The 26,483-nt window shown below is 41.2% G+C and overlaps 2 protein-coding genes across 3 annotated transcripts in view; one reads left to right on the top strand and one right to left on the bottom strand.

The window, feature by feature from the left end:
• Positions 1-9,743: 9,743 nt before the first annotated feature.
• ptpdc1b (protein tyrosine phosphatase domain containing 1b) overlaps positions 9,744-26,483 on the top strand; it is a 16,806-nt gene continuing 66 nt past the window's right edge. Inside the window, exons 1-10 of the mRNA XM_062052754.1 lie at positions 9,744-12,172; positions 14,456-14,543; positions 14,807-14,972; positions 15,036-15,116; positions 15,193-15,311; positions 20,386-20,523; positions 20,689-21,689; positions 25,744-25,926; positions 25,992-26,102; positions 26,174-26,483. The exon at positions 26,174-26,483 is cut by the window's right edge and continues 66 nt beyond it. Coding sequence (XP_061908738.1) covers positions 14,498-14,543; positions 14,807-14,972; positions 15,036-15,116; positions 15,193-15,311; positions 20,386-20,523; positions 20,689-21,689; positions 25,744-25,926; positions 25,992-26,102; positions 26,174-26,290 — 1,962 coding nt within the window. The 5' untranslated portion in view covers positions 9,744-12,172; positions 14,456-14,497 and the 3' untranslated portion in view covers positions 26,291-26,483. The remainder of the gene's footprint in view (positions 12,173-14,455; positions 14,544-14,806; positions 14,973-15,035; positions 15,117-15,192; positions 15,312-20,385; positions 20,524-20,688; positions 21,690-25,743; positions 25,927-25,991; positions 26,103-26,173) is intronic.
• Positions 10,755-26,483, bottom strand: part of LOC133653464 (F-box/WD repeat-containing protein 12-like) — a 35,326-nt gene continuing 19,597 nt past the window's right edge. The window contains exon 11 of one of the 2 annotated variants that reach the window (XM_062052757.1): positions 10,755-10,782. In XM_062052757.1, coding sequence (XP_061908741.1) covers positions 10,770-10,782 — 13 coding nt within the window. In that variant the 3' untranslated portion in view covers positions 10,755-10,769. Of the gene's footprint in view, positions 10,783-17,135; positions 17,428-26,483 lie in introns of those variants that run through there. The other variant, XM_062052755.1, reaches the window with a different exon arrangement.

Below are 26,483 nucleotides of genomic sequence, written 5' to 3'. Positions count from 1 at the left end.
TTCACACACACTGATGGCGGGAGCTGCCATGCAAGGCGCTAACCAGCAGCCATCATAGGCAAAGGGTGAAGTGTCTTGCCCAAGGACACAACGGACATAACTAGGAAGGTAGAAGGTGGGAATTGAACCCCAGTAACCAGCAACACTCCGAATGCTGGCACAGCCACTCTACCAACTTCGCCACGCCGTCCCTAATTAAGCATGTCCAAATTAAGAGTTGGACAATATCGGATATCGGCAAAAAAGCCATTATTGGACATCCCTACATTAAACATATGTTTCTTATTGCAATTTTGTCCTTAAATAAAATAGTGAACATATAAGACAACTTGTCTTTTAGTAGTAAGTAAACAAACAAAGGCTCCTAATTTAGCTGCTGGCATATGCAGTAACATATTGTGTCATTTTTCATTCTAATATTTTGTCAAAATTATTAAGGACAAGAGGTAGAAAATGAATTATTCATCTACTTGTTCATTTACTGTTAGTATCTGGTTATTTTCTGTTTCAACATGTTGTATCTACACATCTGTTAAAATGTAATAATCACTTATTCTTCTGTTGTTTGATACTTTACATTAGTTTTGGATGATACCACAAATTTGGGTATCAATCCGATACCAAGTAGTTACAGGATCATACATTGGTCATATTCAAAGTCCTCATGTGTCCATTTTTTAATTGATTTAAACTTTTATTAGTAGATTGCACAGTACAGTACATATTCCGTACAATTGACCACTAAATGGTAACACCCGAATAAGTTTTTCAACTTGTTTAAGTTTAATTCATGGTAAGCAGTAACATATTGTGTCATTTATCATTCTATCCATCCATCCATTTCCTACCGCTTATCCCTTTCAGGGTCGCGGTGGGTGCTATTATTTTGTCAAAATTATTAAGGACAAGTGGTAGAAAATGAATTATTAATCTACTTGTTCATTTAGTGTTAATATCTGGTTATTTTCTGTTTCAACATGTTCTATCTACACGTCTGTTAAAATGTAATAATCACCTATTCTTCTGTTGTTTTGGATGATACCACAAATTTGGGTATCAATCCGATCATCATCATCGGCGGTCACTCGAAGCTAGTATGACGATCCTCCTGGTAGGGGGGTATCCCTTTATGGAGGATGCCTGTGCGTGAATGGAGGATGCCTGTGCGTGACTTTGTTTAGCGTGGCATCCCGGAAGAGTTGGTGCTGCAGGTAATTCGGGGGGATTTGTTCTGTAGTGTTTATGTTGTGTTGCGGTGCAAATATTCTTCCAAAATGTGTCACTATATGGCACATGTTTATGACAGTGTTGGCATTGTTCATACTGCCACCCTTAGTGTGACATGTATGGCTGTTGACTAAGTATGGCCTTCATTCGCTCGGGTGCAATGTGTTGAAAGTAGGGATGTCCGATATTATTGGCCGATAATCGCTTTAAAATGTAATATCGAAAATTATCGGTATCGGTTTCAAAATGATCGGTATCGGTTTCAACAAGTTAAATGTATGACTTTTTAAAACGCCGCTGTACGGAGTGGTACACGGACGTAGGGAGAAGTACAGAGCGCCAATAAACCTTAAAGCCTTTGCGTGCCGGCCCAGTCACATAATATCTACGGCTTTTCACACACACAAGTGAATGCAAGGTATACTTGGTCAACAGCCATACCTGTCACACTGAAGGTGGCCGTATGAACAACTTTAACACTGTTACAAATATGCGCCCCACTGTGAACCCACACCAAACAAGAATGACAAACACATTTCGAGAGAACATCCGCACCGTAACACAACATAAACACAACAGAACAAATACCCAGAACCCCTTGCAGCACTAACTCTTCCGGGACGCTACAATATACACCCACCCCCCCTATCCCCTACACCCCCCACACCCCCAACTCAACCCCGCCCACCTCAACCTCCTCATGCTCTCTCAGGGAGAGCATGTCCCAAATTCCAAGTTGCTGTTTTGAGCCATGTTAAAAAAAATAATGCACTTTGTGACTTCAATAATAAATATGGCAGTGCCATGTTGGCATTTTTTTTTTCCATAACTTGAGTTGATTTATTTTGGGGAAACCTTGTTACATTGTTTAATGCATCCAGCGGGGCATCACAACAAAATTAGGCATAATTTTAATTCCACGACTGTATATATCGGTATCGGTTGATATCGGTATCGGTAATTAAGAGTTGGACAATATCGGAATATCGGATATTGGCAAAAGAGCCATTATCGGACATCTCTAATTGAAAGTCACAATGATTGAGTCATTACTTCATTATCGGGTACAGCGAAATCTTGGTAAGGCTTTGTTAGTTATAGATTATATGATGTTCGACTCCATTATTAAGTAAAACGGACCAAACTCGCCACAAAATCAATAACAACAAGATTGATTTTTCAAATTTTATTTTAAAGATTGATAGCTTCCATCAATCCTGTGACATTGTCTGTCACAGGCTTTGCGCCTACGCATAGAAACATAGTATTTCACATTACTGCGCCTCTATAACCTCATTTAGATATTATAGCTTTTATAGAAGCTCTCTAAACGTGGATAATGTGTACAAAAGCACAATGTATCATCCGTTATCAAAATGACAACTTTTAATACGTAATTTATTTTGAAGGAACATTTGACCTACTTCCGAAACTTGCTTTGAAATTCATACTGGCGTCAATGAAACAGCTGAGCGGGCGTTTTCTTGCATGGCGCTCCCAGCTGGTCCGGCCCCTCAAACTGCAGCGGTGCATTCTGGGAAACGTAGTTCTACATTGCATAAAAGACACCCGCCCACTCGTTGAAAAGACATCATTTCCCTACTCGCTTTTCGCGATTGCTTATGTGGAACCCGGAAGTGTGTGTGGGCGCCGGGTGTCAAGCGACAGACAACTCACGGCTCAAACTACAACATGCCTTCATGCTGCCATCTGCTGGTATATATTATAAACTACATCAATAGATAGATAGATAGATAGATAGATGCACTGTACAGTAAGGTATTACAATATGGCCTACTTCCCTATAGGAATGTGTGTAAAACTTAAAAAATTGCTTTACATAAACCAGTATTTTTATAGAGGTCTTGTGTGGGAGATTCCAGTGATATAAGTATCATTCTCCCTGTGATAAATATTAAGAAAGTTATGGATCATTAAAACCAGTGAAAATTAACACATTTTCTGGTCAACTTCTTCAATACAAAGTCAATTAGGCTCAAGATTTTAGGTGTGACCTTTTTGTTAAAAATGCCATCACTTTCTTAATATTTAGCCCGTTTAACCCTTGTGTAATGTCAGATGTTTACCTTATCCCAATAAACATCTGTTCAGTATTTTAACATAACAGTGTTTGATTGTGAGGCATTAAAAGCCACAAAATGCAACGGGTCCATCAGACCCACAAACGCTGGCTGAGTAACAACAATATGAACGTTGCACGGAAAATTTCTGTGCCATTTTCTGCATCCCACAGGGATTCTTCTTTTGTGTTTCTGCACCTGCGGTTCCCACACAAGGTTGCAACATTGTTTGTCAACACTGTCTGCTCTCATTTTCTCGCACATTTGACCCTCTGATGATCTGTGTACCTACACTCTGTCCTCCTCCTGTCTAGGCCTGCTGTGTGTGTGTGTGGTACACACTTCTATTAGCCCCGGGTCCAGTGGACCCGGACATCTTATATGGAATAGAAATGTGTAGGGGGGGTGTATGGTGTGTGGTCATTAAATATGTATTCTGATATATTTTCTTCACAGAAAATGAGCCAAAGTCAGTGAGTCTCAGTTTGAAAAATTCATTATTGTATCATTTTTCTCTTAATAAAAAATGAAAACGGGTCCCACAGACCCGAACACCACACAAGAGTTAAAAAAAAATGGTATCAATGGAAAGCTTGCTAAACAAAATAACGGAAAAAAATAGGTTTAACACTTAAGGTGTATTTTTAATTGATAAAATGCATGAAATTAGCGTTGGAAGTGAGGGAGAATGTGAGTAAATATGCTCACACTCAACTTGTGAGTCACAAAACAAACAACCAGGCAATCGGCGGGTCCAAAAATCACTTTGCGAATCTATTAGTTAATAATATGATTGCCGACTCACAGATAAATGTATAAAGTACATTTTTATAGACATTCCAATGAACATTTTAATCACTGTCGATTATTTGCAGGGGAGTTTTGCCAAATTCTGTCAGCTTTGTGGCGCCAGTACTTGTCCAAACAAAATATTTGGATAGTGTGGATAAACCAGGATATAGACTTTATATATCACACAATGGGGAAATGATGTGTTTACAGTGAAAGTCCAAACAAAAAGGTACAAACACATGAAAAAAAACTTTAAAGACATTAAAGAACACACAGTACATAAAAAACATTAAAGGAGCACAAAGCTGATGCAACCAGGCGCCACTTTAGCGACGCCATTTCTACTACATAAATAAAACGCAACAAAAAAAAACAAAAAATGTGCAATAATGAATACATTTTGCGAACGGAACAGACCTAACAAAGCAACCACGAGTGCCGACTCCGTCCTAGGCTGCCCACTAGCTCTCTACCAATGTCCAATCCGTGCGAATTTGTGAGAATCCCTCCAGGGAGACCAAAGTGTCCGATACATTTATTCTTTTAAGTTAAATTTATCTTGCAGTGCACCATCTTTAGTTGTATGCTGCTTTTAAATGTGTATTTTAACTACTGTCCACCACTTGTATTGTTTGTTTAGATTGTGCCATATCATTAAAGTGGATTGGATTGTAGCCGAGCATATTTAATTAATAGTGGCATATTTGAAGCAGTACACTATATTTGACAAACATGAAGTTGGCACGTTGTGTGAATGGTAAATAAAAACAGAATACAATGATTTGCAAATCCTTTTGAACTTACATTCAATTGAATAGACTGCAAAGACAAGATATTTAATGTTCCAACTGAGAAACGAAATGTTTTTTTGCAAACAAGCATTAACTTAGAATTGAATGGCAGCAACACATTGCAAAAAAGTTGGCACAGGGGCATTTTTACCACTGTGTTACATGGCCTTTCCTTTTAACAACACTCAGTCAACGTTTGGGAACTGTGGAGAACAATTGTTGTAGCTTTTTAGGTGGAATTATTTCCCATTCTTGCTTGATGTACAGCTTAAATTGTTCAACAGTCCGGGGGTCACCGTTGTGGTATTTTAGGCTTCATAATGCGCCACACATTTTCAATGGGAGACAGGTCTGGACTACAGGCAGGCCAGTCTAGTACCCGCACTCTTTTACTATGAAGCAACGCTGTCGTACCACGTGGCTTGGCATTGTCTTGCTGAAATAAGCAGGGGCGTCCATGACAACGCTGCTTGGATGGCAACATATGTTGCTCCAAAACCTGTATGTACCTTTCAGCACAAAACCCAGGCCGAGTCATACCAAAGACTATAAAATGGGACCCGTTACCTCCCTGCTTAACACCAAACAAGGGTCGGAATTGGGGGTTAAATCACCAAAATGATTCCCAGGCGTGGCCACCGCTGCTGCTCACTGCTCCCATTACCTCCCAAGGGGTGATCAAGGGTGATGGGTCAAATGCAGAGGATAATTTCACCACACCTAGTGTGCGTGTGACAATCATTGGTACTTGAACTTTTTAATGGTGCCTTCACTGATGTGTAAGTTACCCATGCTTTGGGCACTAATACACCCCCATACCATCACAGATGCTGGCTTTTGAACTTTGCGCTTAAAACAATCCAGATGGTCCTTTTCTTCTTTGTTCCGGAGGACACAACGTCCACAGTTTCCAAAAACAATTTGAAGTGTGGATTTTTCAGACCACAGAACACTTTTCCACTTTGCATCAGTCCATCTTAGATGAGCGTGGGCCCAGCAAAGCCGGCGGCGTTTCGGGGTGTTGTTGATAAATGGCTTTCGCTTTGCATAGTAGAGTTTTAACTTGCACTTACAGATGTATTGACGAACTGCAGTTACTGACAGTGGTTTTCTGAAGTGTTCCTGAGCCCATGTGGTGATATCCTTTACACACCGATGTCGCTTTTTGGTGCAGTACAGCCTGAGGGATCAAAAGTCAAGAGCCTTTAATGTTGGTTTTCGGCCTTGCCGATTACGTGCAGTGATTTCTCCAGATTCTCTGAATCTTTTGATGATATTACGGACCGTAGATGGTGAAATCCCAAAATTCCTTGCAATAGCTCATTGAGAAATGTTGTTCTTAAACTGTTGGACAATTTGCTCACGCATTTGTTGACAAAGGGGTGACCCTCGCCCCATCCTTGTTTGTAAATGACTGAGCATTTTATGGAAGCAGCTTTTATACCCAATCATGGCACCCACCTGTTCCCAATTAGCCTGTTCACCTGTGGGATGTTCCAAAATAAGTGTTTGATGAGCATTCCTCAACTTTCTCAGTCTTGTTTGCCACTTGTGCCAGCTTTTTTGAAACATGTTGCAGGCATCAAATTCCAAATGAGCTAATATTTGCAAAAAATAACAATGTTTTCCAGTTTGAACGTTAAGTATCCTGTCTTTGCAGTCTATTCAATTGAATAGAAGTTGAAAAGGATTTGCAAATCATTGTATTCTGTTTTTATTTAACATTTACACAACGTGCCAACTTCACTGGTTTAGGGTTTTGTATTTGATAAATTGTTTGCATTCGAGGCCAACATAAAGTGTTAAGAATAAAACAGTTAGCACAGTCCTTGTTTTTTGTCCTATTGCTGTTTATGGAACGGACATGTTCTTAGTATTATTGTGCCTTTGAGGTTCTTTAACATCGTTCATCATGTTTGATGTCTTGATGTCAAATGAGAGTTGTCCAATCCAAAATAAGTACATTTATTTGGAATATTTTCTTTGCTTCACTTGCACACTTAAAGACAATGCCATCAGCGTTCTCCACCGTCTTAGCCCTTCACTTCCCTCAGGTCTTTTGCAAGGTCTATTGCAGTCCGTTCTCTGACGTTATCTTCCCATCTTTTCTCCGTCGTCCTCTTCTGCAGCTTCCTTGGCCTGTTCCTTGCAGGATAGTCTTCGCAAGGCCTGCTGAGGAGGAAACATGTCCGTACCACCTTAGCTTTTACATTTAAAGGCCTACTGAAACCCACTACTACCGACCACGCAGTCTGATGGTTTATATATCAATGATGAAATCTTAACATTGCAACACATGCCAATACGGCCGGGTTAACTTATAAAGTGCAATTTTAAATTTCCCGCGAAACTTCCGGTTGAAAACGTCTATGTATGATGACATATGCGCGTGACGTCAATGGTTGAAACGGAAGTATTCGGACACCATTGTATCCAATACAAAAAGCTCTGTTTTCATCGCAAAATTCCACAGTATTCTGGACATCTGTGTTGGTGAATCTTGTGCAATTTGTTTAATGAACAATGAAGACTGCAAAGAAGAAAGCTGTAGGTGGGATCGGTGTATTAGCGGCTGGCTGCAGCAACACAACCAGGAGGACTTTGACTTGGATAGCAGACGCGCTATCCGACGCTAGCCGCCGACCGCATCGATGATCGGGTGAAGTCCTTCGTCGCTCCGTCGATCGCTGGAAGGCAGGTGAGCACTGGTGTTGATGAGCAGATGAGGGCTAGCTGGCGTAGGTGGATAGCTAATGTTTTTAGCATAGCTCTGTGAGGTCCCATAGATAAGTTAGCTTCAATGGCGTCGTTAGCAACAGCATTGTTAAGCTTTGCCAGGCTGGAAAGCATTAACCGTGTCCAGGTCCATGGTTTAATAGTATTGTTGATTTTCTGTCTATCCTTCCAGTCAGGGGTTTATTTCTTTTGTTTCTATCTGCAGTTAAGCCCGATGCTATCACGTTAGCTCCGTGGCTAAAGTGCTTCGCCGATGTATTGTCGTGGAGATAAAAGTCACTGTGAATGTCCATTTCGCGTTCTCGACTCTCATTTTCAAGAGGATATAGTATCCGAGGTGGTTTAAAATATAAATCCGTGATCCACAATAGAAAAAGGAGAAAGTGTGGAATCCAATGAGCCCTTATACCTAAGTTACGGTCAGAGCGAAAAAAGATACATCCTGCACTGCACCCTAGTCCTTCACTCTCACGTTCCTCATCCACAAATCTTTCATCCTCGCTCAAATTAATGGGGTAATCGTCGCTTTCTCGGTCCCAATCGCTCTCGCTGCTGGTGTAAACAATGGGGAAATGTGAGGAGCCTTTCAACCTGCGACGTCACGCTACTTCCGGTACAGGCAAGGCTTTTTTTTTATCAGCGACCAAAAGTTGCGAACTTTATCGTCGATGTTCTCTACTAAATCCTTTCAGCAAAAATATGGCAATATCGCGAAATGATCAAGTATGACACATAGAATGGATCTGCTATCCCCGTTTAAAAAAAAAAAAAAATTCATTTCAGTAGGCCTTTAACAGCTGTGCGGTACGACTGATCCCTTGATCTTAATCTTCATCATTTGTACGGTGCTCCCTGTAGTGGATGCTCAACATGTTTCTGCAGCATCGCATCTCCATTGCCAAAATCTTCTCATCAAGTTCTATTGTGAGGGTCTAGAACGCTGATGAGGCAAGGAACCGCATCAAATGGACTAATGTTCTTGTCTTTCCAAACAAATTTGTCACAACTCCAGGTTTGGAGCCTTCTCCCAAAATGATGGGAGCCCAGATATTTGAAGGTCTTGACTGTTTCCAAGGTGATCTCGCCCACTTTGATTCTACAGCTGATGCCTTTAGTGTTGTTTTTCATACTTTGTTTTCACGCCGTAGGATTTCTTTCACAAGATGGTGGAACCAGCCGGCCGGTTCCACTTCACTATCAATGTCATTTGCCAATCTTAGACATGTGATTGGTCTTCCAAGGCGTCTTCTTTGCAAGAAGACATTGAATGGAATGCTAGAGAGGAGATGACGTAGTCAACTGGACGTAAGCAGTCGCCGACAGAATGTTGTTCAGAAGAACTCCACCTGAGGCTTCGTCGTACAACAGCGATGGTGCACCCGTCTTCCTTTCAGGGAGTAAAACACACTGGTCACTCCCAAGTTCTTTTGGATGACATATATGTCGAGTAAAAAGGACCACCGAGACACAATAGTACTTGGCCAAGTTTTACGAAAGCTCTAGGACAGGGGTCGGCAACCTTTACCACTCAAAGAGCCATTTTGGCAAGTTTCACAAATTAAAGAAAGTAATGGGAGCCACAAAAATTTTCTAAAAATTTAAAATGAAAAACACAGCATACAAAGCTTAAATGCTTTGTGCTATGTTAATCAGGGGTCTCCGACACACGCACCGGCACGCACTTTAATGTGGAAATTTGATGTTAGTGCAGCCCGCGAGTTTTGAATGAATGGCGCGAGTTTTGAATGAATGGCGCTTGATAGCGTCATACTTGCCAACCCTCTCATTTTTCCCGGGAGACTCCCAAACATCAGAGCGTGATGACACTGCATTTGGCGCCCTCTACAGTCTGCCCTAACAGTGTACCTGCTCGACCACACGTAGAATGCAATTTCAGCTTGCTCACGTAAGTGACAGCAAGGCGTACTACATCAGCAGCCACACATCTTACACTGACGGTACCAATACCCAGAATCCCATGCAGCCCTAACTCTTCCGCTCAACCAGCGCAAGGAGAGGGGGGGGGGGGTTGATGTGTGGGGGGATTTGGTGGTAGCGGGGGTGTATAATGTAGACCGGAAGAGTTAGGGCTGCATGGGATTCTGGGTAATGGTTGTGTTGTGTTTATGTTGTGTTACGGTGGGATGTTCTCCAGAAATGTGTTTTTCATTCTTTTTTGGTGTGGGTTCACAGTGTGGCGCATATTTGTAATGTAACAATGTTAAAGTTGTTTGATACGGCTACCGTCAGTGTAAGCTGTGTGGCTGATGAGTAAGTATGCTTTGCTGTCTCCTGTGTGTGCAAGTAATAACAACATGCAACATGTGGCTGGACTGGCACGCTGTATGTAAATGCTATAGAGGACAATTACTGCAGTGCAATTAGGGCATGCCCTTTATTTAGTAATTAGAGTGTAAATAGGATTAGTTTTTCCCTGGGAGTAATCTATGAGAGACACTGAGATCCATAAGTCTCCTGGGAAAATTGGGGGGGGTCGGCATGTATGTAGCTGAGCCGCATCAGAGTGGTCAAGGAGCCGCATGCGGCTCCGGAGCCGCGGGTTGCCGACCCCTGCTCTAGGAGACCAGCCCTTATAACGCAAGAGAGAGATCTAAAAACAAGACAAAATAAGTTAACTCTTAAAGTGAGAAGGCAGGCGCGGGACGGAACTGGCTCAAACCTCCCTTTTGAGGCCCTGTCCAAAGCCTCCTTGAAGTTGACAAACCTATGCCAGTCACATACTTGTCAACCCTCCCGAATTTTCCGGGAGACTCCCGAAATTCAGCGCCTCTCCCGAAAACCTCCCGGGACAAATATTCTCCCCAAAATCTCCCGATTTTCAGCCGGAGCTGGAGGCCACGCCCCCTCTAGCTCCAAGCGGATCTGAGTGAGGACAGCCTTTTTTCACGTCCGCTTTCCCACGATATAAACAGCGTGCCTGCCTGATCACGCTATTCCGTACGAGGCGTCCGGCATACCGCCGATGAGCATGGTGCAGATGGAGAAGATCTTCTCGGCGTCCGTGTTGGCGCACACGTTGCCAAAGCCGACGCCGGTTAGGCTGCTGAGGGTGAAGTAGAGGGCGGCGATGTACGAGCTGACCGTGTTGTTGACGTAGGGCATCTCCAGGCGTTTGCCCAGCTCATGGAGCCATCCTTGGGGAAGAGACGGGAGGACAACAGGGTGACAAGAACTAAATCATCCAGACTAGAGATACATTGTATTATTATGTTTATCTTACCTAAAAATAAATATATTTATTAATTAAAAAAAAAAAACAACTAAATACATTTTTACTATATTTTGCTAAAAACATCAAAATTTATTGTATTTTTATTTGTATTTTTTCTGACTCCTTATTACAACTAGCCATAGAATTATAAATTAAAACAAACACATTTGAAATAATTAATTTTTAAATGATCATAATAATTCATTTAAAATGACCATATTTAATTATTAAAATAATTGCTTGTTTATCAACAACTTTAGCATTTTATTCATTACATTTTGAAGCTCTCAGAAGCCAAGTTATGTTATATTCCTTAAGATTTATTTATGCAAGTTTGAAGTATCGATTATCTAAACACATTTTTGTTTGCATATTTTCAGGATGTATATATATATATATATATATATGAAATACTTGACTTGGTGAATTCTAGCTGTAAATATACTCCTCCCCTCTTAACCACGCCCCCAACCACCACCCGAAATCGGAGGTCTCAAGGTTGGCAAGTATGGCCAGTCATCATGTTGGTGTTGGAGGTATCTTTCACATATGACACTCTCAACGGTAATCGGTTCCTTCCTGCACCACATGGAGTATCTAACTGATTGGTGGTTTCCAATGAACGATATTGATTGTTCCGCACCTAAAAAGAACATGTCCAAGATGTAACTGGCAGCATTTTCTTCTGCACTGCATGGGCTTATTGGTTTTTTTCCAAATCCTGTCCATCACTAACCTGAACCCTAACCAGCTTTAGCAAGACCAAGGGTAAGCCAATCAGAATGTATCTCCTTGCTATGTCACCTCCTTCCTTGTATCTATTTATAGACCATGAGCATGGAATCAGAAAGATGGAAGTACATCTTCATAGATACAAGAACATGGAACTGACCAAATGGTGATCGTGTTTGTAGATGATTTTAAAATGCAATCTGAGGACATTAGTTGATGCTGACATAAAAGAGGAGTGGTACTCTTTTATACTCTAATAAGATTAGAGGTCTAATCCAAGAGAAGACGGAATAGACCAACGCTCTGGTCTTCCACTGAACCCCAGCAAAGACTTGTTTTTTTCCATTTGTTCTACTTTTTCAAACCATCTCCCGTTATTCCCGGCCTCAACCCGTCATCGCGATGAGGTGGACGGCTTTGAGACGGCGCAATGTCCTCGCGCCCCGCCCCGCCCCGCCGGAGATAATCTGAGGCGAATCAAATCAAGCGAGGCCAAAGGATTGACTTTCCACAGAGCTGAGGAGGGAGTGGCAACGTCAGAGCTCTGCAGCTTGATGACACTTCTTTGACTCACCTGGAAGGTAAATCATCTTCTCACTTTGCTTTTTACATGTCGTTAGATTTACATGTGCTTGGATTTACATGTCGTTAAGAGTTACATGTGCTTGGATTTACATGTCGTTAGAGTTACATGTTGTTAGATTTGTCTAATGGACCAGGTTCACGTTACACGCCGGTCGCTTCGCATCATTGTTATCGGTTTGTTCAAATCTCCAACTTGAAGATCCAAGTGAGTTCACTCGTGGTCTGTGTGGATACGCAGTATTGTACTGCAGTATTACAGGTTGTACTCCAGTGCTATATTGCAGTATTACAGGTTGTATTCCAGTATTACAGGTTTTACTCCAGCATTGAACTGCAGTATTACAGGTTTTATTCCAGTGCTATATTGCAGTATTACAGGTTGTATTCCAGTATTACAGGTTTTACTCCAGCATTGTACTGCGGTATTACAGGTTGTACTCCAGTATTGTACTGCGGTATTACAGGTTGTACTCTAGTGCTGTATTGCAGTATTATAGGTTGTACTCCAGTGCTGTAATGCAGTATTACAGGTTGTACTCCAGTACTGTATTGCAGTATCACATGTTGTATTCCAGTATTATAGGTTTTACTCCAGCATTGTACTGCAGTATTACAGGTTGTACTCCAGTGCTATATTGCAGTATTACACGTTGTATGCCAGTATTGTACTGCAGTATTAAAGGTTGTACTCTAGTGCTGTATTGCAGTATTATAGGTTGTACTCCAGTGCTGTAATGCAGTATTACAGGTTGTACTTCAGTACTGTATTGCAGTATTACATGTTGTATTCCAGTATTACAGGTTTTACTCCAGCATTGTACTGCAGTATTACAGGTTGTACTCCAGTATTGTACTGCAGTATTACAGGTTGTACTCTAGTGCTGTATTCCAGTATCATGGGTTGTACTCCAGTGCTGTATTGCAGTATTACAAGTTGTACTCCAGTGCTATATTGCAGTATTACATGTTGTACTCCAGTACTGTATTGCAGTATTACATGTTGTACTCCAGTGCTGTAATGCAGTATTACAGGTTGTACTCCAGTACTGTATTGCGGTATTACAGGTTGTACTCCAGTGCTGTAATGCAGTATTACAGGTTGTACTCCAGTACTGTATTGCAGTATTACAGGTTGTACTCTAGTGCTGTATTACAGTATTATAGGTTGTAGTCCAGTGCTGTAATGCAGTATTACAGGTTGTACTCCAGTACTGTATTGCAGTATTACATGTTGTACTCCAGTACTGTATTGCAATATTACAGGTTGTACTCCAGTACTGTATTGCAGTATTACATGTTGTACTCCAGTACTGTATTGCAATATTACAGGTTGTACTCCAGTACTGTATTGCAGTATTACAGGTTGTACTCCAGTACTGTATTGCAGTATTACAAGTTGTACTCCAGTGCTATATTGCAGTATTACAGGTTGTACTCCAGTATTGTACTGCAGTATTACAGGTTGTACTCTAGTGCTGTATTCCAGTATCATGGGTTGTACTCCAGTGCTGTATTGCAGTATTACATGTTGTACTCCAGTGCTATATTGCAGTATTACATGTTGTACTCCAGTACTGTATTGCAGTATTACATGTTGTACTCCAGTGCTGTAATGCAGTATTACAGGTTGTACTCCAGTACTGTATTGCAGTATTACAGGTTGTACTCTAGTGCTGTATTACAGTATTATAGGTTGTAGTCCAGTGCTGTAATGCAGTATTACAGGTTGTACTCCAGTACTGTATTGCAGTATTACATGTTGTACTCCAGTACTGTATTGCAATATTACAGGTTGTACTCCAGTACTGTATTGCAGTATTACATGTTGTACTCCAGTACTGTATTGCAATATTACAGGTTGTACTCCAGTACTGTATTGCAGTATTACAGGTTGTACTCCAGTACTGTATTGCAGTATTACAAGTTGTACTCCAGTGCTATATTGCAGTATTACAGGTTGCACTCCAGTACTGTATTGCAGTATTACAAGTTGTACTCCAGTACTATATTGCAGTATTCCATGTTGTACTCCAGTACTGTATTGCAGTATTACAGGTTGTACTCTAGTGCTGTATTACAGTATTATAGGTTGTAGTCCAGTGCTGTAATGCAGTATTACAGGTTGTACTCCAGTACTGTATTGCAGTATTACATGTTGTACTCCAGTACTGTATTGTAATATTACAGGTGTTACTCCAGTACTGTATTGCAGTATTACAGGTTGTACTCCAGTACTGCACTGCAGTATTTCAGGTCTGATGCAGGTTTTGTGTGTCCAGACTCTGCTATGACTGTAGACGTCAGCCCAAGTGGAGACTCCTATGTCTGTCCATGAAAACTCAAGCGGCGGTGCTCTGATGGAGTTCCGTAAGTTATTCGACTTACTTTGAAGTACACCACATTTAAATGCGCTACAGGTAGCGGCAGCTATTTTTACTGATGACGAACATGCAGAAAGGATTAGACACCTCTAAAGAGCATTTAACAGTGATTATCTTAATCATGGTGGCGTTTAAAACAAGACCAATTGAATACTTTATTTTGGAACTTGTGCTACTTCCAAAGAGTTTAGAAGAATGCATATTGCTCAGCTGCGGAATTGCTTCAGTGAGTCATTTCTCCTTGTGCAGTCCGAGCTCCCAGGGCAAAATACACCATCATCGGAGAGGCCATACGCTACGTTCTACCAGCAGAAATGCAATGTTCTATTGGCTGTGGAGGCCGGCACTGCAAGTACGACAACCCAGACTCCTGGCGTGAAGACCAGCAGGCTATTCAAGGCCTCTACTCTTCATGGTACACAAGGTCCCACCTCACCATCAGTGTCTTCTGGAGGCCAACACCTTCATGTCGTTTTAGGGTGACAGATAATCTCCTTGCTATGTCCAGACCTTCAACTGAGATCATTGAAAAATACAACATCATTGAGCAATTCAGAAGGTGTGGGGTGTATAAAAAAAATACTTTCATTGCATCAAAATGAGTGTTTGTTCACCAAGTGTGTGCTTGTCTCAAGGCACGGCATCAAAACGGTGATCAACCTGCAGATACCAGGTGAACATGCCAGCTGTGGAAATCCTCTGGAGCCAGAAAGCGGCTTCTCCTACAACCCAGAGGCTTTCATGAGAAACAACAGTAAGGACTAACGCAGAGTTCTAAAAGTTACCCAACGTTAGTTGGATGTAGGGCTGTCGAACTTTCAAATGGTGCTTCACAATTAATCACAGGTAGATGAAAGTGTTTTATAAGTGTACCTTAGACAGATCAGAATCGGAATCAGAATAGTTTTATTGCCATTGTTTGAGAACGGGTTCACAAACTAGAAATTTTTCTTGGTGCAATCGTGCAACATAAAACACATATAACACATATTTGGTAATAAAAAGAGCTGTAACTCAGCTATCAGATAGACTTAGAAGGAATTCAAGGAATTCAAGGAGCTACTGTTAGGAGTTATTGTTCATTTGCCTGATGGCCGAGGGGAAAAAAACTGTTCAGGTGGCGGGAGGTGTGGGTCTGGATGGAGCGTAGTCTCCTGCCTGAGGGGAGAGGGGAGAATAGTGTGTGTCCAGGGTGAGAAGAGTCGGCTGTGATCCGACCCACACGCCTCCTGGTCCTGGAGGAGAACAAGTCCTGGAGGGATGGGAGCTTGCAGTCAATCACCTTCTCAGCAGCACGTACGATGCGCTGCAGTCTATTCTTATCCTGGACTGTGGCGCCGGGGAACCACACTGTGATGGAGGAGGTCAGGATGGACTCTATGATGGCTGAGTAAAACTGCACCAGCATCTCGGTCGGCACCTTAAGTTTCCTCAGCTGCCGCAGGAAATACATCCTCTACTGGGCCTTCTTGATGAGGGAGCTGATGGTCGGCTCCCACTTGAGGTCCTGGGTGATGGTGGTGCCCAAGAAACGGAAGGAGTCCACAATGGGGACGGGGGTGGAAGAGTCAATCAGGGTGAGGGGGGATGGTGGGGCTGTGACTTTCCTGAAGTCCATGATCATCTCCACTGTTTTCTGGGCGTTCAGCTCCAGGTTGTTGAGGCTGCACCAGGACCTCAGCCGGTCCACCTCTCTCCTGTAGGCGGACTAATCGCCATTCGAGATGAGCCCGATGAGGGTGGTGTCATCCGCAAACTTGAGCAGTTTTACGGATTGGTGACTGGAGGTGCAGCAGTTTGTATACAGGGGGAGAGTACTCAGCCTTGAGGAGTACCAGTGTTTGTGGTTCGACTGTCCGAGACAATCTACCCCAGCCGGACGTGCTGTCTTCGGTCTGTCAGGAAGTCATTGATCCAACTGCAGAGGGAGTAGGGCACGCTGAGCTGGTAGAGCTTGTCTCGTAGCAGTCCAGGGAGGATGGTGTTGAAGGCAGAGCTGAAGTCCACAAACAGGATCCTAGCGTAGGTTCCTGGGGAGTCCAGATGCTCCAGGATGAAGTGGAGGGCCAGGTTCACTGCATCATCCACAGACCTGTTGGCTCTGTAGGCGAACTGTAGTGGCTCTAGGAGGGGGGCGGTGATGTCCTTGAGGTGGGGCAGGGCCAAGCGCTCAAAGGACTTCATGACCACAGACGTCAGCGCGACCGGCCTGTAGTCATTTAGTCCTGTGATCCGTGCTTTCTTGGGGACAGGGACAATGGTAGAGGTCTTAAAGCAGGACGGCACGCGGCATAGCTCCAGAGAGATGTTAAAAATGTCAGTGAAGACAGGAGCCAGCTGGTCTGCACAGTGTCTGAGAGTGGAGGGGGAGACACCATCCGGCCCGGGGGCCTTCCGCGTATTCAGCTTCAAGAACTGCCGGCGTACATCCTCTTCTTTGATGGAGAGGGCCTTTACAGTCCTATGATGTTTTTGGAGTCCTGTGATGTCATTGGAGTCCTTTAACTCCTTTAATGAAGTGCTGGCATTGGTGGGGAGGGTGATGGTGGGGGGAGCATGGCTTTGATGAGCTGAAGGCCGTTCATGACGACAGTAATGTGTGTTGAGGCCTTGAGCGAGAGTCCGGTCATTCAGGGCCTGGGGGGTTTGGGGCTTATAGTTCGTAAGGGCCCTTAGACCTCTCCAAACTGCCGCAGAATCATTGGAGCGGAACTGTTCCTGTAGACGGTTAGAGTACACAGATTTAGCTTTCTCCACTTCCCTGTTGAAGTGGTACTTCGCTTCTCTGTATGTACTTCGGTCCCCGCTTCTCCACGCAGCCAGATCAAGTGTTTCATACTAGTAACGTGGGATGCGAGACCTGGACACTCCTGGTAGAATCAGAAAGAAAAATACAAGCCCTTGAAAACAAATGCCACAGAAGAATACTCAACATAACGTACCACAAACACAAAACCATGAGTATGTGCGAGGTGAAGTCGAAAGACTCGTTGGTCACCAAGAACCCCTGCTCGCAACAGTCAAAAGAAGGAAATTAGCTTGGTTCGGCCACACATGCCGCCACGACAACCTGTGCAAGACCATCATGCAGGGCACACTAGAGGGTGGAAGGAAGCGAGGAAGACCACGGAAATCCTGGACAGACAACATCAAGACATGGACGGACCTGTCGACCCCAGAGCTAAGGACCGTGGGAACTTGAGCAGACTGGCTGCTTCTTCATCGCAGTTATCTCCCCGATGACTTGACAGTCATGGGAAAGACTGACTGACTGAACGTGGGAATTAATACTTTATTTGATCAAACTACAAAACAATTGCTGGGTGCCTCCTCAGTCTTCACAGCAGTTAGGGCATCCCACCTCGTAATTCAAAATACGGATTGGTCGCAGAATTAGGGGTGTTAACATACACTTGGTCATTTCTGCAGAAAGTGTCTTGGTTGTTGTTTTGGAAGTTTTCAAGAACTGTCCAGAGAAAACTAAGTTCTTTTGAAGTATTTGATTGAGATCTCAAATTAGTTTACACGAAATAACCTATTGCGCTGCTACAGAAAGAAGAAGAGGAAGAAGAAGTGAGAGAGATCAACAATTTTTTTATCTGCTTTGGGAAATGTGAGAAGAAGGAGGAACCATTCTGTCTCCTGGGTGGTTGGAGGATGGAAGATGACCAAAACACACTTCATCTGATTGTGACATTTGCGAAACCAGGAATGTTTCGATCAAACATTGGACAGTCACCATCACACAAAGAACCCATATGGAGAGTAACCTTTGACGGAAAGTAAATACAATTTAAATTAGTCATCTTCCAACATCACAGCAATTGTTGTCATATCCGTGGATAAGCTGGGGGGTTGGACACATCTCCAATGGGCTCCAAGAATGCATAGGGCCATAAAAATGTCTTTACTTAGGACCATACTTGCCAACCCTCCCGAATTTTCCAAGAGACTCCCGAATTTTAGTGCCTCTCACAAAAATCTCCCAGGACAACCATTCTCCCGAAAATCTCCCGATTTCCTGCCAGACAAATATATTGGGGCGTGCCTTAAAGGCACTGCCTTTAGCGTCGTCTCTCACCTGAAAAGGAGACTATTATATATGTCTCCGTTATCCATAGTGTCTTGTTCCGTATTGTGGAAATAAGTTGAGACCAACACACGACGTGCTGCTAACTGTACTTTTATTCCCGACTCCTGGGAATAACACATCACATTTCAGGCAATGCTAAAACAGGAAGTTCCTCGTTCCTTGGGCCAATCGTATTCGTGTATACTTCAGGGACCGCTCGGAGATCGTATTACCTAAGAATATTACACATAGGTTTATCTATAACCCATAAAGTAGGCAGGCACGGAGCTATTTCTCAGCGTGTGTTTATTCCAGCCGGCACGTTAATACACTGACACACAACATCCAGATTCCCATCATGCATTGCTTCAAAACTACGGCAAGTTGTAATATCCAAAATTTCCAGCCGGACAAACAATATTGGGGGCGTGCCTTAAAGGCAGTGCCTTTAGCGTCGTCTCTCACCTGAAAAGGAGACTATTATATATGTCTCCGTTATCCATAGGTTTATCTATAACCCATAACACGGTGGCCGAATGGATATAGTCACTCATGAACGGTCAGAGAAGCACAAGACGTCGGCAACGCAGTATTATGGGCCACCTTGCAAGCAACATTCCGTTCTCATTTGCGGATGTTTTCAACAAAACCGTGAAGGATATGTTCCTGGATTCAGAGATCGCTCGCCAGTACTCCCGAATTCGGAGGTCTCAAGGTTGGCAAGTATGCTTTGGACAAAACCCCAGGCACAGGCAGTTAAGGCAAGGAACCACTACACAAACACTTGGGGCCCAATTGACGAAGATCTAAATACTTTGCGCTAAACAGCGTGTGCAATTTGTGTACTACTAGTGGCCGTGATCTACTAAGACTGTGTGTACAATTGAAAAGTGGTGCAGAACCGCCTTATTTAAATGAGGACTTTGCGTGTACTATTCATTTACTGCACATTCTTATTTTCATGCTCCCACCTGTGATGTTTTGTTATCACAGGTGGGAGGCAGTACTCTAAATAGTGCTGGCAAAACGCAGATGAGTGTTGATAAATCCCAGTGCGTGTGCTGTAAAATATATTTGCATTTTGTCCTCCCAGTATTTTGTGCATTTTGATGATCTGCATATTTATGAAGACAGACGCAAAATGTATTGCACGCCCTATTCTGCTCGCTTAAACACACGCAATCCACTTTGCAGACGTTTAATAGATCCGCCTTGTGTGCTATCAAGTTTGTTTGAGTACACGCAAACCTTTAGTAAATCACGCCCTCATACTACAATTGTGGTTTGGCAGATAGCTGCTGGCATTCGGGACATAACTTCCTCCGGTGATGACTCACCTCGTGGTGGCGATTGGTCTTGGTCTTTTCGGGAGAACCACAGGCAGGGTTGCGGGGCGAGCCTTCATTCATTTGTCTGTTTCTGCTCTGTGTTTGTTGCTCAGTGTCGGCTGCGGCGTGTTCTTCCACTCAAAGGTGTGGCTCGGCGGTCACACAGGACGCATGCCAGTTTGTCGCGGGTGAAAACAATAGTGTCGTTAAAAGAAACGAGTGAAAACTTGCTTTAATCGTCTAAACTTTACAGCCCCAGTTAGAACCAAACCTTGAACTACGTTGGAGAATATTCACCAAAGTCTTACACCCCAAGTGATTGGTTCTCCTGTGGTTGCACCGTTAGCTCCACACAACGAGATGCGTGCTTGTTTTTGGGTCAATCTGAGCTGAGAAAGGTGACTGTATCCCGTTGTTGTGTTTTGCAGTTTATTTCTACAACTTCGGCTGGAGTGACTACGGAGTGGCCAACCTGACCACGGTGCTGGACATGGTGAAGGTGATGGCCTTCGCACTGCAGGAGGGAAAGGTTTCTGTGCACTGTCACGCTGGTCTTGGAAGAACAGGTAGATTCATATCCACCTTTATGGATGTTCTCATTCAGAGCGTTCAGTTTGTCTTAGAAGCTTCATCTCGTCATGCTCATAGACCTGGATGCAGATCTGGTCTGACTCCTCAAGGTTCCATGACTGACTTAAGCCCACAGTGAAGTTTGTCTCATTTTCCCTTAGGTATGCTCTTGGCATGTTTCCTGGCCTACACCACCAGGATGACAGCCAACCAGGCTATCTTGTACGTGAGGGCTAAACGGCCAGGTTCCATTCAGACGCGGGGTCAGCTAAGCTGCGTACGAGATTTTGTGCGCTTCCTCTGTCCTTTGAGATGCGTGTTTTCCTGTGCTGCGCCTCGATCAGAACCCATCACCTTGACCCAGTACCTGAACCGCCAGAGACACATCCTGCATGGCCTTGAGCGTAAAGAACTGAGGCACCTACCAAAGATTGTCCAACTGGTGTCCCGCCTGCTGTTGGATATTGCAGAGAATCGCCAAGTGATTGAGGAGGACATTCTGGAGGCACCAGACATCCATGATATTGAGATGACAATGAGCATCATTGAAAAACTTGGACCAGAGTTTTGCACCAAGGAGCCTCGCCTGCCAGGTTCCCTGACCTTACCCAGACATTTTAATGAGCCAGCCATCTTCTACCATCGTAAAAGTCTGAGTTACAGTGAGTCTGATCTGAGACGTCTGGGCTCGCAGCTCAACCTTCTCACGCAGCCTTTGGGCACGCTCTCACAGGGAAATCTGGCCAGGTCCGTTTCCCCATCAGAGTCCTTTAAGCCTGCAGATCAGAGGAACAGTAACACACCAGACATCTCCAACAGCTCCGCCGGATCACTCTGGCAGGTCAAGAACGACAAAAGGGACGGGTCCTTTGTTGTTGAAAAAATTAAGCAAAAATCGATGCAACGCAGCGAGTCCTTCGGAAACAACGGTCCTCTCCAGAAAGGTAGCAGGCTGTCCAGGTTGAAGGCAGAGCAGAGGGAAGAGTTGGCGGAAAATGGGAAGTCCTGTTGCAAAGAGGAGGAGCAGTCCGAGGTGCCTTTCATCACCCTGCAGACCGAGTTGTCGCTGGACGCCCGGAGGTTGCTGGTGGCACAGGCCCTGGCAGTCGACCTTTTCCTGGACGGAGATGAGGAGCAGAGGAACCAAGTCTTAGCCTGGCAGGTAACTGAACCGCTCTCACTGGAACTCTTTGTCAACATACTCCCTTGAATGACGTCAAGCCAACAGGCGTCTCTTCAAGTGCTTTAGAAGCCGCAAAACCCACAAACGCTGAAGGATCAAAGTCCGATTATAGAAGGGAACACGCCAAGAGGGTTAGTGTGCCATTCCTGTGAAGTCATCGATTAGCACGGACGTAGGCTCTTGCTAGCTAACAACTGCTTCAAGCATCAACGACATCAATAATAATCACAGAAAGTTTGACAATCAGTTGACTCTCAATAAAAGACACACTTCTGTGTGAAAATACAAACAATAGAAGATCAAAAAAAGTTTTGGACAAAAGGATCGATAACAAAATCATTATATTTTGTTTAGGGTCTGGATAAAACAGGATTTATTACAGTTGAATTCACTACCAAGTCAACCTCCAGAAACATGATAATAAAAGTGTTTGCCACCCTCAAAGAACCAGGAGCTACTGGACCAACTACAACTAGCTAACTAACATTTTAATCAAATCTTGATTTATTTTGTCAACAATTCAAGAAACGACATTGACGGATTAAATCCATTGAAAAACTATTTCAAGGGCGATTTTATAAATACAAACCAACTTTGTCTCAAAATGTTTTAACTGGCTTCCACTTTTCTCCGATTGTTAAAAAAACAATAAGATTCTCGCTTGGCGTGAAACAACATACGCGGACCGTCGTAAAAAGAACTAATTAGGGAGGTGTGACAATGAGCTAATTTGATGCTGAGTATTTATTACACGGCATATTACTTTCAAGAAAATAGAATTATTGCTTGGGCACGGAACATCCAACCACAATAAAACGTGTGAGCTCTAAAATTAAGACACTCATTACCACACAAACATGAATTACCACAGAGAGAAATGACCATACAAGTAGAAACCACAATAAAATATAAATGACCATAGAATAGAAACTGATGATCAAACACTTGAAGAGAAAACGTTTATTTTTGATAATTTAGACATGAATAATTGACGTATTAATAAAAAATAATATTGAAAAACGGAGTAAAGGTATGTTTTCATTAATTGACATAATGATAATATTAATTATTATTCATGATAATGAGCTAACAGAGCAAGTGTGTGTTTGCATTGACATATTAATATAATAATAACAATATTTAAATAATACTATTAATAATAATAATTATCTAAAATAGTGAATGTGACATTATAATAATATTATTATTATTATTAATAATAATAATGATGATGATGAGTCTGTGTTTGCATTAACTGGCATAATAATAATAATAATAATAATGATGATGAGTGTGTGTTTGCATTGACATATGAATTAACATAATAACAACAGTATTTAAATAATACTATTAATAATGATGATCTACAATAATGAATGTGACATATTATTATTAATAATAATAACGATGATGAGTGTTTGCATAAACTGACATAATAATGATAATGAGTGTGTTTTCATTGACATATTAATTAACGTAATAACTATTTAAATAATATTAATAATCAATCAATCAATCAGTTAATGTTTATTTATATAGCCCTAAATCACAAGTGTCTCAAAGGGCTGTACAAGCCACAACGACATCCTCGGTACAGTAATAATGATGATGATGACTGTGTCTTTGCATTAACTGACATAATAATAGTAATAATTACGATGTGTTTGCATTAACTGACATAATTATAATAATAATAATAACGATGAGTGTGTGTTTGCATTAACTGACATAATAATACAAACGTAATAATAATAATAATAATAATGATGTTTGCATTAACTGACATAATAATAATAACGATGATGAGTGTTTGCATTAACTGACATAATAATAATAATAATAATGATGATGAGTGTGTGTTTGCATTAATTGACACAATAATAATAATAACGATGTATGTTTGCATTAACTGACATAATGATAATAATATAATAATTATAATTATGTAAATAACGATGATGAGTGTGTGTTTGCATTAACTGACATAATAATAATGATGAGAGTGTTTGCATTAACTGACATAATAATAATAATAATGATAATAATAATAATAATGTAAATAACGATGATGACTGTGTCTTTGCATTAACTAACATAATAATAATACTGATGAGTGTTTTTGCATTAACTGACATAATAATACAAACGTAATAATAATAATAATGATGTGTTTGCATTAACTGACATAATAATAATAACAATGATGAGTGTTTGCATTAACTGACATAATAATAATAATAATAATAACGATGAGTGTGTGTTTGCATTAATTGACACAATAATAATAACGATGTATGTTTGCATTAACTGACATAATGATAATAATATAAATTATGTAAATAACGATGATGAGTGTGTGTTTGCATTAACTGACATAATAATAACGATGAGAGTGTTTGCATTAACTGACATTATAATAATAATAATGATAATAATAATAATGTAAATAACGATGATGACTGTGTCTTTGCATTAACTAACATAATAATAACGATGAGAGTGTTTGCATTAACTGACATTATAATAATAATAATGATAATAATAATAATGTAAATAACGATGATGACTGTGTCTTTGCATTAACTAACATAATAATAATACTGATGAGTGTTTTTGCATTAACTGACATAATAATACAAACGTAATAATAATAATAATAATGATGTGTTTGCATTAACTGACATAATAATAATAACGATGATGAGTGTTTGCATTAACTGACATAATAATAATAATAATAATAACGATGATGAGTGTGTGTTTGCATTAATTGACACAATAATAATAATAACGATGTATGTTTGCATTAACTGACATAATGATAATAATATAATAATAATAATAAGTATGTAAATAACGATGATGTGTGTGTGTTTGCATTAACTGACATAATAATAATGATGAGAGTGTTTGCATTAACTGACATAATAATACAAACGTAATAATAATAATAATGATGTGTTTGCATTAACTGACATAATAATAATAACGATGATGAGTGTTTGCATTAACTGACATAATAATAATAACGATGATGAGCGTGTGTTTGCATTAATTGACACAATAATAATAATAATAATGATGTATGTTTGCATTAACTGACATAATGATAATAATATAATAATAATAATAATTATGTAAATAACGATGAGTGTGTGTTTGCATTAACTGACATAATAATAACGATGAGAGTGTTTGCATTAACTGACATAATAATAATAATAATGATAATAATGTAAATAACGATGATGACTGTGTACATAATAATAATACTGATGAGTGTTTTTGCATTAACTGACATAATAATACAAACGTAATAATAATAATAATAATAATGATGTGTTTGCATTAACTGACATAATAATAATAACGATGATGAGTGTTTGCATTAACTGACATAATAATAATAACGATGATGAGTGTGTGTTTGCATTAATTGACACAATAATAATAATAACGATGTATGTTTGCATTAACTGACATAATAATAATAATAATGATAATAATAATAATGTAAATAACGATGATGACTGTGTATTTGCATTAACTAACATAATAATAATAATGATGAGTGTTTTTGCATTAACTGACATAATAATAATAATAATTACGATGTGTTTGCATTAACTGACATAATATATATAATAATAATAATAGTGTGTTTGCATTAACTGACATAATAATAAAAATGATGTGTGTTTGCATTAACTGACATAATAATAATAATGATGATGATGAGTGTGTTTGCATTAATTGACACAATAATAATAATAACGATGTATGTTTGCATTAACTGACATAATAATAATAATAATAATGATGATGAGTGTGTGTTTGCATTAATTGACACAATAATAATAATAACGATGTATGTTTGCATTAAATGACATAATGATAATAATATAACAATAATAATTATGTAAATAACGATGATGAGTGTGTGTAGGCATTAACTGACATAATAATAATAATAATGATAATAATAATAATAATAATAATAATGTAAATAACGATGATGAGTGTGTGTTTGCAGGCAGAGTTGAACCAAGGAGGTGCGTGGGAGAGGTTGTGTATGGAGCGAGATCCTTTCATCCTCACAGGTCTGATGTGGGCGTGGCTAGAGCAGCTTCAACAACCTATCATCTGCCTCCAGGACGCCGAGCGCCTCGACGCTGAAAACGCCGACGCTCAGACTGTTCTCGACACACTTGAGCAGGTAACGCCTTCACCTTCTAACGCCACGTCCTGCGAGACTCAGCGTTGCTCCCCTGGTCTCCGCAGGCTCCCAGAGAAACCCTCGTGTGCATCTTGGACTGCATGGCTCACCTGCTGAGCGTACCCGAGCAGGTGGACCTTGCCTTCTTGAAGCGTACCATCAAAGCGTTCACCTGGGTAGGAAGACTTTCGCCCGGCACAATCGCTGTCCTGATTGTTCCGTAACAACCGCCGTGGCCTTCCCGCAGATGGACCACAACGAAGGAGACGTTTACGAGTCCATGACCGCGGTCCTCAGGTGTGTCCTGGAGGACATGAGATCTGCTGCCAGCAACGAAGAAGAGCCACCCAATGCCTTTTCCTAGTGTCAATATTATTTATCGACGTGCCTTTTTTCGTGAAAATATACAAAAATGATCACATTTTATGTTCTGCCTTAATTCTGCAAGATTACAATTGAATAGCAGTTCTCCTGGAAGGTTAGGAGCAGGGCAAAAAGTGCCAAGGAGTGTGTCGACCTCGAAACCAAGCGTGGTCCGACCGAGTGTTGCTGAGCAA

This window comes from Entelurus aequoreus, linkage group LG07, assembly GCF_033978785.1.
Source record: "Entelurus aequoreus isolate RoL-2023_Sb linkage group LG07, RoL_Eaeq_v1.1, whole genome shotgun sequence".
Taxonomy (NCBI): Eukaryota; Metazoa; Chordata; class Actinopteri; order Syngnathiformes; family Syngnathidae; genus Entelurus; species Entelurus aequoreus.
Note: the sequence above shows the minus strand (reverse complement) of the source record. Positions and strands in the feature narration are given on the sequence as shown.